The sequence below is a fragment of the Rhinoderma darwinii genome, chromosome 5 (assembly GCF_050947455.1).
Source record: "Rhinoderma darwinii isolate aRhiDar2 chromosome 5, aRhiDar2.hap1, whole genome shotgun sequence".
Taxonomy (NCBI): Eukaryota; Metazoa; Chordata; class Amphibia; order Anura; family Rhinodermatidae; genus Rhinoderma; species Rhinoderma darwinii.
The window spans coordinates 28,118,949-28,132,468 of record NC_134691.1 but is presented as its reverse complement, the minus strand read 5'-3'; the positions used below and the strand labels follow the sequence as shown (position 1 = coordinate 28,132,468).

At 40.0% G+C, this 13,520-nt stretch overlaps 1 protein-coding gene across 10 annotated transcripts in view; it reads right to left on the bottom strand.

Moving 5' to 3' along the window:
• Nucleotides 1-13,520, bottom strand: part of ENPP2 (ectonucleotide pyrophosphatase/phosphodiesterase 2) — a 129,718-nt gene that overhangs the window by 7,002 nt on the left and 109,196 nt on the right. For all 10 annotated transcript variants that reach the window (XM_075825789.1, XM_075825788.1, XM_075825791.1 and 7 more), the window contains 5 exons: nt 12,748-12,884; nt 9,993-10,128; nt 5,762-5,839; nt 3,955-4,087; nt 2,898-3,051 (listed from right to left, as the gene is read on the bottom strand). In XM_075825789.1, coding sequence (XP_075681904.1) covers nt 2,898-3,051; nt 3,955-4,087; nt 5,762-5,839; nt 9,993-10,128; nt 12,748-12,884 — 638 coding nt within the window. The remainder of the gene's footprint in view (nt 1-2,897; nt 3,052-3,954; nt 4,088-5,761; nt 5,840-9,992; nt 10,129-12,747; nt 12,885-13,520) is intronic.

Below are 13,520 nucleotides of genomic sequence, written 5' to 3'. Positions count from 1 at the left end.
ACATTTTTTTTATTTTTTTTCACATTAGTTTTTTTTTAAATCTTTTCCCAAAAAGTTTTTGGTGATGTGACCATGTATGTAGGTAGTATGTATCATAATGGCAGCATGTGTGGTTGCTTTAAAGGGGATGACATCTATGACCATATCCAGCCCCCTATCTCCATGGGCAGTGTGAATCTACGTTTGGATCCCATTCTATAAGCAGGAAAACATTAGAATACAAAAAGAGGGGAATTAGCCCACGGGCCATATGGTGCCATTCTTTCCTGCAAGGGTTGGGAAGAAGGCTAAATAATTGGTACTCCTGTCTCAAGATAAAAGGATGTGGTGGCATTAACCAATAACAAAAAGAGACCCTATGTTAATTTTTGCAATTGGGCACCCACTCATCTGTGTACAACTCTCTGTACACCCCTTGTTGCCTGTCAACATAGGCAAAGATGTAAAGATATCTTCAGATGAATGATTTAGCTAGCAAACAATGACTTCCAAGCGGATGGAATGGATTTTGATCTGCGAGTGTTCAGATTGACTAATTTATTGTGACTTCTGTGGCCAACCTCCCCCGGACGTATTTTTGATGCAATGAAAAATTTGAATATATCTTGTTTTAGGAAAACCTTAGATAAGAGTTGACAAAACCTTTATACTCTAGTGCTGCCTAGATAAGGTTCTCCCTCGAGACAGACACTAATGGTTGGGAAGGTAGTTGGTTTGTTTTTGTTGTTTTTTGTGTTTTGTTTTTTTCCCCATTTGGGAAACTAAATTCATGATCGAATGTTAAAATAATCTCATGGTCATGCATCTTATACTGTGTACCCATGCAATGCCCTTATTTCCAAGTCTTATTCAAGTATGCAAGTCAACACAAAGAATATTAAAGCCTGACAAAAATAGACAACATTTCTGTATGCTCTTAAGATACTCGGAAATGTAACTATAGTTCATGTTAGCAACTTTCTTTGTTGAGCACTACAAAGCTATAAAGCCAACATGCACAAGAAACGCATCAAAAGAACAGTAACTTTTTTAGAAATTTTGAGCAATTAGATGCTGGTTAATTTACAGTCACAAGCATGATATGATAGATATTATGAAAAGCTGACTAATACAATTTCAGAACCATCTCTTTATTGGCAAAGAATATACAGATTGTTTTATTGGAATAAAGTGTCCTGGTCACCTTGGATTTTTTTGGGTGAAAATAAATAAAAAAAAAAAAAAAAAGTAGTGTTGCCAAAGGGTGAATGAATTTACTACAAGTTCACTGCTTATGCTCCAAAGCTTCTAGAATACTTACAAAGTTGCTTCATTTTTAGTCTTGATAAAAAAAAATATCAGTTAATGTATACAGCACCTATGCAGACCTATGTGTCGCCACAGTTACAGACTGCAAACAAGCCCAGTGTAGTCTGATCCCGCAGACACCCTCTTCCATATGTCCCCTACTCCTTTATAGCATACATTTGGTAACTTGGCAAATTTACCAGTAGTCCGTTACTATGAAGACTCACAGGACTGCATAGGAGCAGTAGATGTAAAAGGTCAGGAGATTTTTATTCAAAACTGGTTTCAAAGTTGCTTCATTAACTGGTTGTAAAGTTGGACATAACGTATAACTGTCTCCTCTGGCTCATTTGCATTAATTGCCAAAAGCACTATATGGAAATAAAAGCCAGTCTTGGCTGCTAACAAAGGGTTGGTTTTTTGCTCCAGGTGACAAGTTCACTTTACCGGTCAAGTAAATCGGTGTAGAATTTATATTGGTACCAAATCTGATGGAAAATTTCATACAGATTCCAGAAACACCTTTTCCAACTATGATAGATTTTAAGTCATTCTGCGACTATAGGATTTTGACAAAATAAAAATATGATTATTCAGAGGACAATGCTTTAGATAAAAATTCAAATATTTTTATTTTAAACCATTGTCTTAATGCCCAACTACATTCCCGGAAATTCAGGTCTGTGCTCAGTTATCTCCGATCCCCAATTACACAATGAGGTCATACTTAAAAGTGGCCAGGAAGCCGAGATCTATACTGCTGTTTGGTGGTGCCCTTACACCACATTGCAGCCCACTTTATCTGTCCCTCTGCACGGACATGGAGGGGACCGCAAGAGTCATTCCCGGATTAGTTGTGCAAGGTTAAAAAGCAAAAAGTTGATTTTTGACTCTGAACAAAGCCGTAGCTCTGCAGTGTTCCTCCTGTGAGCATAACATAGAGGCATTTTGGAATCTGTATGTAGTTTCCATCAATAATTCTCAACTAGAAAATCTATTTTTATTTATATATATATATATATATATATATATATATATATATATATATATATATATATGCATATGCAACATTAAAGGGTTTACGAAACGGCCTAGAATTTTTCCCCAAAAACAGCACCACTCGTGTCCATAGGCAGTATCTGGTATTGCAGTTCATCCTCATTCATGGAGTGGGGCTGAGCTGCAATTGAAGACAAGTGGTGCAGCTTTCGAAGATTTTTTTTAAATTCGACCCTTTTTGCCAAGAGCTTGGTAATAAAGAGCTCACATAAGCGTGGGACATTTATTCAACCAACTACTTAATGGATCAGAGCAGAAATGCACTGGCCCAACAGAAGTTCCTTCAGTGGGCCCAAACTCAGTAGAACTATGTCCTTTTAAAAAACCAAAAACTGCAGTGGTCAAAAAATGGCCCATATATACAATATATTCAGTGGGTCACTGCAATTTTTTTACGTTTTGGTTTTAAATCGGTGCTGGATTTATAAATGTCCCCCAGAAGCACCCGCACTATTAAACGTCAGTGTTAGAACTACTGACGTATACGAACATCCTAACAGCTAATACCACTGATAGTGTTCACGCTTGTCACTATTCAGACATTGACTTACGTTGCAGCTTTCATCATTGTCTGGCCGGTGTGGAATGATAAAAGAAGTGACAGATAATCTTCCATCACAGTTGTCAGCTGGCTGGTTAAAATCTAGACAGCTGGTTATAATACAGAAGTAGTGTGTGGGCACTGGTATTGTTCCATCAACAAACCTGAATTGGGGGGAAAAAAAAACAATAACCTGTAAGGTCCACTTTCCAGTACTTTATCGTCTGGGTTACAACTTGAGCTACATATTCCAGGAGCCATTGAGTAACATTGCTTATATAGTCCCAACCTATTCTACAGTGCTGTACACAGATTGTAATAAATCAAGTAGGGCCCTGTCCCCAATCTCAAACAATAGGCACCAATGTCATCAAAAAAAAAATTCAACTACCAGGATGATTTTGAAAACATGAGTGGGGGGGGGGTGACACTGAGGAAACCCTTACGAGGGTTGGCTTTTTAGCATCTGTATTAGTTCGAAACTGGTCTTACACAATGAGAATATACAAACATTGCCCTTGGTCTAATTCGAAGACCTAGGACCACTATGCTTAAAGGCAATAGTAATAACCACTGAGAAAATATGCTGGCCATATTAAATATCAAAAAGTAATAAATGTGTTACCTATTATTATCAAACAACACAATCTGCATTATGATCTGTTCATATAATAGGAGAGGTTGGGCTGTAAAAAAATAAAAAAAATAAATGTTGTCCCATACAACTATTTTTGATAAGAGCTTCAATAATAATTGCATGTAAATGCCCTTGAGTGACTATAATCGTAACTGAAATTAATTGTACCCATTAAAATTTGTCTCATCATACAAGTCTATGGTGGAGTGGAAACAGAGAATGACAAACTGCGCTCAAAGTCATAAAAGAATCATTCGCATTGCATCGGAAAATTTTACAATGTAAGCGTTTTGTAAAATCATATACGAACCAAATAATAATGGTCTCAAAAGCCAGATCTTCACATAATCGTAGTGTAGAAACCCTCCCTTATTCACAAAAATAAAACTAAACTGAAAAGGAAGACCATTTATAAAGAAGGCCATCTTACGTTTTAATCTTGTCGGGGGTGTCGTATAAGCCATCGTAGTCGTAGTCAAAGATAGGTCCGGCAAGGACGTTGACTCCATTCCTTTCTGATGCAAGTCGTTTTATCAAGACTCTTTGAAAATAGTTCCAGATCCCTGAATCAAAATAAAAAAAATTTACATTATGATGTTATTATATTATTTCTCAAAGAAAGCTGAATATTAAAAGTTTTGCTATTGATTTTCAGCTTTGATTTGTATAGGACCCCATTATAGTAGATCTGATTAAGGAACCTATACATCATAATGGAGACCCGGATATAAACGGGTTATCCGGGTTGTTACACTTTTTAATTTTTTCTTACTAATAGATGCAAATGTCCTGCAATAAAAAAAAAAAATTAAAAAAAAAAGCAGGTCATACCCAACACCGCATATAGGGCACAAAATTGGCATCTATCACACCTCGCATTGCTTCAAATGCCACACACCAGAAGCTAACCTCTATCACTGTCTATGGTCCTGCCCAAGTATCAAAACTTTTTGGTCCAGAATACAATTATTCACCTCTGAACACCTCACAAACTTTGTTCCTGATACAGCGTTATGGGCATTCTTTGGGTACCTGGACCCTGATACGCACCACTGTTCCCCCGGGGCACACAGACTACTGCACTACGTGGCAGCAGTAGGGGTAAAGGCTATCCTACAAACCTGGCTTCACGATCAGGCCCCGCCATTGAAAATGTTTCTTGACAAACTCTTATCTGTTGAAGATGGATTGGATGGAAGCATCTCTCCATAAAGAGCAAAGGATCAAACAATTTTTCGACAACTGGGAATCCTTTATTTCATTCCTCCCGCGGAATGTGCAAATTAAAATAAAACACTGCTTTGACACCACTATATGGTTTCAAGAACAGTTACTCATGGGGAATACACCTATATTGTAATGTGTGTTTACTATGAGTTGATGAGTTGTCAGGGATTCGGAGTAATAGGATGCCTGCGGGGGTCACGCCTCTGATCTGCTTAATGGTGCTCTCCTTCCTCTGAGAATTCTTTTGGATAACATATCGGTGGGACTGGCAAAGGGTAATTGGCTGGTTCCATGCCCATGCTTTCGTTCACACTGGGGTTGAAAACCCGGCGAGGAGGGGGGAGCCTGTCATTTGCCTAATATGTAGATCCACTCACCGGACCTATTGGATCTATGGATATAGCGAGCTTAATAGTAATGGTTATGACTTATGTTTTTGGCCCCCTCCCACCTCCCCTCTTTTTATTAACTTTTTATTTTGTTGTGTTTTTTAAATTTTTATTTTTTTATCCCTTTATTTTATCTTTATTGATATTTTGGATATTTCTCATTCCCCATCCTCCCCTTTTTACTTTTTTGTACCCCTTATTGGAAAATGTTAATAAAAACAATTTTGAAAAAAAAAAGCAGTACTCACCTATTCTTTCCCCGGCCATCCATTACTGGCAGTACTCCTGGTGTTTTACATGTGGGCAGCATCCAATCAGAGGCCTCAGTAGTGACGTTCATGCCAGTAATAAAAAAACAAGACTGCTGAGCCCTCTGATTGGCTGCAGCAGTCACATGCTGCTCACATGTAAATAAACCTTGGGAGGACCGCCAGCGCTGGATCGCCAGGGGAAAGAATAGGGGAGTACGGATTCTATTTTATTTCAGAATATTTTCAGACATTAGTGAAACATTTTAATAACCTGTATTTCTCCTTTAACAAGTTACAGCTTTACATTAAAAATACAAAATCTCATTGGCCAGACTGTGAAAATAAACTCAACCTCCGTAGCGCCACTTACTTTTAAAGGCAGGGTATATGGGAATGACATTAGTAATGAGAAAAGCGTCATATTTGGCATCAGCAGAAGAACTTAATTCTGAAAAAATGAAAAATGCATTAAATATAGACACAAGTAAAACACAATGGATATTACTACAGAATAGACAATGCAAAGTTATTTTCTAGTTGTGGTAGGTTCATAGCTTTTGGTCTACCGTACAAAGCTCCCGGTGGGAGAACACAATCTCACAGGGGTAGAATTCACATCCAATTAACATGAGGCATTTACCAAATTAAAAAGTAGTGTTCGTTACATGAGCCATATTTATAAAAGACTTACTCCCTTTTTAAAGGGCTTGTCTGGTTTGGTAACCTAAAGACACAACCTACAAATTTATTATGGATTAGTAAGAAATGTCTCCTAAGGAGTTAGTTGCACCATTACGTAGCGTGCTTTATTCTGACATAGTTGGTGCAATTTGCACCAAATTAAACGACTTGCTCTTTTTTTGTAAAGTGCCATTCTTACAACGCAAACAGGTCCTGGTGCTATGGATGGCTCTGGGACCTGCTTGGTTTAGGACAATGAGAGTTTTGGGTCACCCCCTATTCCGAACGAAAAACTCATTCTCATTCATTCCATTGAAACAAAAAAAATACTTTTTAAATTACCTTTTAAAGAGGCGCACTTTGAAGAACTTGGTCCCCAAAGCAATTCTGTAACAGGGCCCCCCAACTACCATGTACGATTTAAAATACTGGTGTATTCTTATGTGGCAGAAGGGCCTTTGGCCACCCTCAAGCACCAGGGGTCGGGAGCAATTGCTACCTCCGCACTTCCATAGCTACGCCCCTAACCTTCCATTATCTTGCCCCATGCTCTAGACAGACAACTAGCTTCCTAGAAGAAATCCTGTTGTGGTGATGCGGGGAGGGCATCATCAATGCGAGCCACCTGTGTTTTTATTGTGAAGTGGGGGACTACACCGATCTCCACAGGATCATGGAAATTCAACAGTCACCCAGTAGATTCGGTGCCTACTTCCAGTCAATGGGCAAACATATAAAGCCACTGCTTAGCAAGTAGAAAACTCAAAAGTTTTAATATATACAGTACTGTGCAAAAGTTGTAGGCAGTTGTGGAAAAATGCTGCAAAGTAAGAATGCTTTCAAAAATAGAAGTGTTAATAGTTTGCATTTTGTGAATTGATAAAATGACAGTGAATGAACAGAAGAGAAATCGAAATCAAATCAATTTTTGGTGTGACCACCCTTTGTCTTCAAAAACAGCATAAATTCTTCTAGGTACACTTGCACAAAGTCATGGATTTTGTAGGAATATAGTCATGTGTATGATTAACTAATTGTACCAAACAGGTGATAATGATCATAATTTTTATATGTCGTTTGAAGCAGTCATTAACTGTAACAGAAACTCCTGTGTTGGGGGCTTAAAGGAACAGTGTCACCACAATTTTTTTTTTTTTAATATGTTAAAGATGTTAGTGCTTTATTAAAAACGTTTGGATTAATTTGTGTGTTTATGTGTTACTTTTTCTAATTTTTAAACTTTTTCTTCCCTATGTGGGCTGCCATTTTTTTTTCCATTTCTGTATGTGTCGATTAACGACACATACAGACATGGAATACGGCAGCTCCAGTCCCATAGGGACTGCGAACGGGGCCCGTTCCATCCACTAACATGTACGCCGCTTTGTGGGAACGGCGCATGCGCCGCTCCCACACAGTTCAATTTGAAATGCGCGCCGTCTGGCGCCATTTTCCTGTGGACCGGAAGTCGCGGCCGGATAGTAAGATTACTACTTCCGGTCGCGGCTTCCGGACTTGTGCACATGGAGCAGCGGCAGCAGACGGAGCGGATGGACCGGAGGGAGCGGCGGCGACTGGAGCAGGTAAGGGATTTCTATGTATGTTTGTGTTCAGCGTGTGTATACTACTGTATGTAAACCTTCTACACTGTGTGTTAGCTCAAAAAATGGCGACACACAGTGTAGGAGGTTAGACCGTTCAAACCCCTCGTTTCTCCCGGCACTAGCCAGGATAAAGGAGGGGGGGATGCTGAGAGCTCACTAGAGCGAGGGCTTTTTACCCAATTTTGCAGCATAAAGCAATGTGGTTGCTTTACCACATGCAATGCTGAAATTTTGGGAATGGCTCCATCTAGTGACCAGCAATGGGAAATATTATAAATTAGAATCCAATTTATAATATTTCCTGACTCGTGAAAAAAAATAAAAAATTAGAACAATGTTTAATCACCTATACACTAATTGTTTAACTAAAAAAAAAAAAAAAAAACATGTTTTGCTGGCAACACATTCCCTTTAAAACTGCGTGAGGAACAGTCAAACTCTGCAAGAGTACAAAGGTGAGGTTGTGGAAGACCGTTTTAGGTCACAGGTCCACCATGGCAAGACTGGGCAGAGCAACAAGACAATTATACTGCATAAGCAACGTCTCTCCCAGGCAAAGAATTCAAAGCAGACTGGGGTTTCAAGATGTGCTGTTCAAGCTCTTTTGAAGCCCAAAAAACAGGCAACGTTGAGGACCTTAGACGCAGTGGTCAGCCAAGGAAACTTAGTGCAGCAAATCAAAGATATATCATGCTTACTTCCCTTCGAAATCAGAAAATGTCCAGCAGTGCCAGCAACTTAGAACTGGCAGAAGGGTCCAGTGGGACCTAGGTACACCCATCTACTGTTCGGAGAAGTCTACTAGTAGTGGTCTTCATTGAAGAACGGCGGCCAAAAAGCCAGACCTGCGACGTCGAAACAAGGCCAAGTGACTCAGCCATGCACAAAAACATAGGAACTGGGTTGCAGAAAAATGGCAACAGGTGCTTTGGAGCGATGAGTCAAAATGTGAAATATTTGGCTGTAACAAAGTAGTTTGTTCGCCGAAGGTCTGGAAAGCGGTACAATAATGTGTTTGCAGGTAACAGTGAAGCAGGGTGGAGGCTCCTTGCAAGTTTGTGGCTGCAATTCAGCAAATGGAGTTGGGGATTTGGTCTGAATTAATGGTGTCCTCAATGCTGAGAAATACCGGCAGATACTTATCCATCATGTAATATCATCAGGGAGGTGTCTGATTGGCTCCAAACTTATTCTGCAGTAGGACAACGACCCCAAACATACAGCCAGTCATTAAGAACTATCTTCAGCGTAAAGAAGAACAAGGAGCCCTGAAAGTGATGATATGGCCTCCACATAAAGACACAGAAAGATTTGAGGAACAGACATCCGCAGGAGATCTGTGGTTAGTTCTCCAAAATGTTTGAAACAACCTCCCTGATGAGTTCCTTCAAAAACTGTGTGCAAGTACCTAGAAGAATTGATGCTGTTTTGAAGGCAAAGGGTGGTCACACCAAATATTGACTTGGTTTAGATTTCTCTTCTGTTCATTCACTTTGTATTTTGTTAATGGACAAAAAACTATTAACACTTTTGCACATTACTATACACACACACATACATATTCATTCCAAAATTTAAAGAAAAGACGGAGATGCACTGTATATATGAGCCAGGTGCAAAGCTTCAGGAAGCCTGACCTCACCCCTCTGGAGTAGATGCAGAAAAATAAAATCCCTCTATAGAAGAGGTGAAACATTGGGTGAATAAACACCATTTTCCACCCACAGAGTGCTGCTCTGCATCTTTTTTTTTTTAATAGAATATATACGATAAAAGGGAAACTGTTGCAGATCAGAGTCTCCCTTTAATTTTATCCATGATGTGAAATACCCCTTTAAAAAAAAAAAAAAACACCTTCAGAAAGTGAAAACCTTTATATAATTAACAGGTTAGCCCAAGATTAAAAAAAAAAAAAGTGTCTGACTTATTTTCCTCAAAAACAGTGCCGCTCTTGTCCATGGGTTGTTTCTGGTATTGCAGAGTACGGTCATTACATTTTATTTGGGCCAAGCTGCAATTCCAGAAATGGACAAAATTGGCGTGGTTTCTAAAAGAACAAAAAAAGGAAAAATGAAAAGCAAACATCTTTTTTTCGTACAAAGAGTCTCACTATTGGTTCACTCCAGCATGAGCATTTCAAAATCACTCTGTAGCCTTTTACACAGAACATTAGATAAAATGTGAAGGCTGCGCCCTGAACTGTTCAGTCTCATCAGCGCTACAACTGACAGCAGCATAAAATAATCTTCCCATATACAAGGTTAATTAAATACCAAATACACACAAAGATATCTCAAATGCCGAGATAAAACTCACGAGGTGGGAAGAGGAATCCATAGGACATCTGTTTATCTGCCTTGTAAGCTGAACAGCTTTGACTGTTGCCTGGAGAAATGCGTGGGTCGAGCCTTACACAGTTTGATAAATAATCCGGGATGCCAGATACTTCAGCCTGAGTTGGAAGGAAAATGTACAATGTAATAAGAGACCATTATACCAGCAAGTTGTAAGGGGTAATTTAAAGGACTGTGCAAGGTAAATAGGCTATGTACACCTTTTTGAAAACTTTTTTTTATTTTATAAAGACCCGAGGACCCGCTGTCACTGAACCAGGCAGTCCCGCTGACCTGACGGATACAGGTTTCAGCACTCGATAAAGCTGCTCTGTATACAGGATACAAAGCAGCTGTATCTCAAAGAGTTAAAATTATTTTTAGTAAAAAGTAAGTAGAAAGTTGCAAAGGCACCAATACCCATTTTTATAAAAAGTTTTAAAGAAAAGTTAATCGGTCTGTTTGGTTTTTAAAAAGTGTACATAGCCCTCAATACTAAATCTGTAATAGGACCCCTTCCCCTCCACTACTTTGTGCCATTTATAATACTGGTGTCTTCTTATATGACAGAGTGCAACAGCTACTTTCTCCACCATCTATAGCTACATCCCTGTATAGCAAATTAATAACAAGTAGTTATTGAGTATCGATGTCAACCACTGTGCCATAGGTAAGAATCAGACCTGGGCAACATGCGCAAGAACTTTATATATGATAATTTTATACATTTGGGTTTCCTTTCATACTTCAGGAACAAAGTCAAGCTATATTATCTTCAGAGTTGGCTTAATTTTTATATATGTTCTTATTTTAATTTTTTTAGCTCTGTTCTGTTAGGACCAGGGGCGGACACAGAAGAGGGCTCCCGTGCAAAAAAAAAATAAAAAAAATCTATATGGGCCTCTTGCTCTCGAATAGCTTATCCTCCAGTAAGAGCATTGCCTGTAGCTCGGCCACATTGCTTCTTGGTATCGGAGGTAGCCTGGCACCGTGGTGAAGTGGTTCGCACTTGCAGTCCTGGGTTCAAATATGACCAAGGACAACTTCTGCATGGAGTTTGTATGTTCTCCAAGTGTTTGGAAGAAAACCGGAGTACCCAGAAGAAACCCATGCACAGGTCAAAAAAAAACATACTGGTAGGTGTTTGACAATAGGGAATTTAGATTGTGACAGGGACTAATGTGAGTGAGGACAACGTTTGTACAGCACTGCAGAATATGTTGGCGCTAAATAAGCAATATAAATAAGACCCACACCTGGATCGCCAAAATGCTGCTCTGTCCCTCCCCCATGCTTTATACTGCTAATCTGCCTTTTCAGGGTGGCTACTGAATATCAGCACAAATCCATCCCAAGCTCACCAAGAAATAAGTGCATTGAGATCTGATTTCCATTATAGACTAAGGTAAAAATAGTAACTTGATGCTCCTGGGCCTTGATGCAAAATCTGTAATCTGAACCATGAAGTCTTATTTATAGTACTGTTGTCCTCTTAAAAGGTATATTCCCAAAATCATAAATTATCAAAATTTTCTGATCGCTGGGGGTCACACTGATCATGAAAACAGGATCTCAACCGCAGTGAGGAGGACATCGAATAGAGAGTCGGTCGAGCATGCATGCTGCCGCTCCATTCAATGCCTATGGGAATGACAGACACAGTAGAGTACAGCCCTGGGCAGTTTCCATCATTCTCAGAGATAGTGAATGGAATGGCAGGAGCATGCTCGACTGCCACTCCATTCAAGCTCCTCCTCAATGCGGTGGGTAGGTGGAATTTATGATTTTGGGAAAACCCTTTAAGTGGCCACAGGCACTAGGGCCCAGGTGCGACAAGAACTGCTTCACCCCTTGTAGGTATGCCCTGAGTCTGAGAAAAAAGCCTCAAGAGGGAGGTAGTGGGGAGGGATTTCCACCTCCATTTCCTATGATTTAGGAGAAAAAAAAGAAGCCGTTTACTTTCTCCCCATTTGACAGGACCCCAAATAAAATTTAGGAAGAGTTGGACGTCCTGCACACAGCAGAGCTGCATACAAAAAGTTGTATGGTGTCCCTGTGGATCCTTAAAATAAAGTGTAGGCACTTCATGTGCTACTTCTGGTGCTGTATTATAGGGTTATTCTGCCCCAGAAGCAATGTTTCTCAGGGAGAATACCTCCGTAATATGGTATCCCATGTAAAACGAAAGATGGGGTGTTCTGAGTATTCATTTATGATATATCTCCTTGTAAACATTCAGGTAAATTAGATTGTGCATTATGGTGACAGACGCTCTTTGAAAAGGGGTAGTCCCATTTAGAAACCCCATTTTTATATACCCAAAAATGTACCCATATTATATACCCATTTTTATATTAAGGAATTCTATATTAATAGAGGGAGGGCCACAGTTCCGGATCCTCATCTCTTGACCAAAGTGGTTACAAAGAGCGTCTCCCACTCTGGAGGACCTGTCCTGTCCTGTATTACACAGACAATACAAACTGTGTAATGCTTAACTTCTCCTCTGGTGGCGCTGCAGAGAAACTGAACACTTACTAACAGGTTTCATTACAGATTACAGCTGATCGCTAGGGGGTCCTAGAAGGGGGACACTGTGTTCAGCTTAATGTCAGGAGACCCTTCTAGCTAACAAACAGATAGTCCAAAGCGAAGAACCTTTTTAAGTGGAAGCATGAAGCGCTAGGCTGAAGTTTATCAGTGCGATAGAACTTGACCTATCATTACAACATACTGACCTGTTTTGACACTGTATACGATGTCCAGAGCGGCATCTGCAATGATTCACTGTAACCACTTACAAAATCACTCTGGTAGAGCACACTGTATTTAGTTTTATATAACACTGCTGGTCGCCCATACAAGAGATTTTTGTCTGAAAACAAAATAGATGCAAAAAGATAGATTAACAAACTGCTTTGTGTTGTACATTTGCTTCAAAGAAACGTCAGAAAGATAATAAAGGCAACAGATACAAGGCTGGAAACTTGAATGGGGCTGAGCTTCAATACCAGACTCAGCCCTGGCACAGTTTCTAAGACTACCCCTATCAGTAGTTTTGCAGCCACTAAACCCCCAACATGTCGGTATACAGTGAGGGTTTAGTGCAGGGCCGGCCTTAGGGGTGTGCGACCTGTGCCATTGCACAGGCACATCACTCCTGCAGGTGGAAGGGGGCGCTGCTCTGGCTCCCTTCCCCAGCTTGTGTTTCAGAAGCGCCTGGGCCCAGCATCCGCCTTTCCGCCGGGGAGCTTCTTCTCTCAGTGGCGTCGTTACATCTGTGTAATGTCCCCAAGACATTACTATAAAGATAATGTATTGTAATTGTATTTTATGACCTTTTTCCAATTATTAGGTACTGTCACTTTAAAGAAGTAAATGTGAATTTGCAATGCACTGTTTTACAGCTTATGCAGGAGTGTCAGATACGGGGGAAGTTTCCAGAAGGTGGGAGGAGCTTAGGGGATAGAGGAGAGTCCTGAGGCAGTTGGAGAAGGCAGTTGCTGAGAAG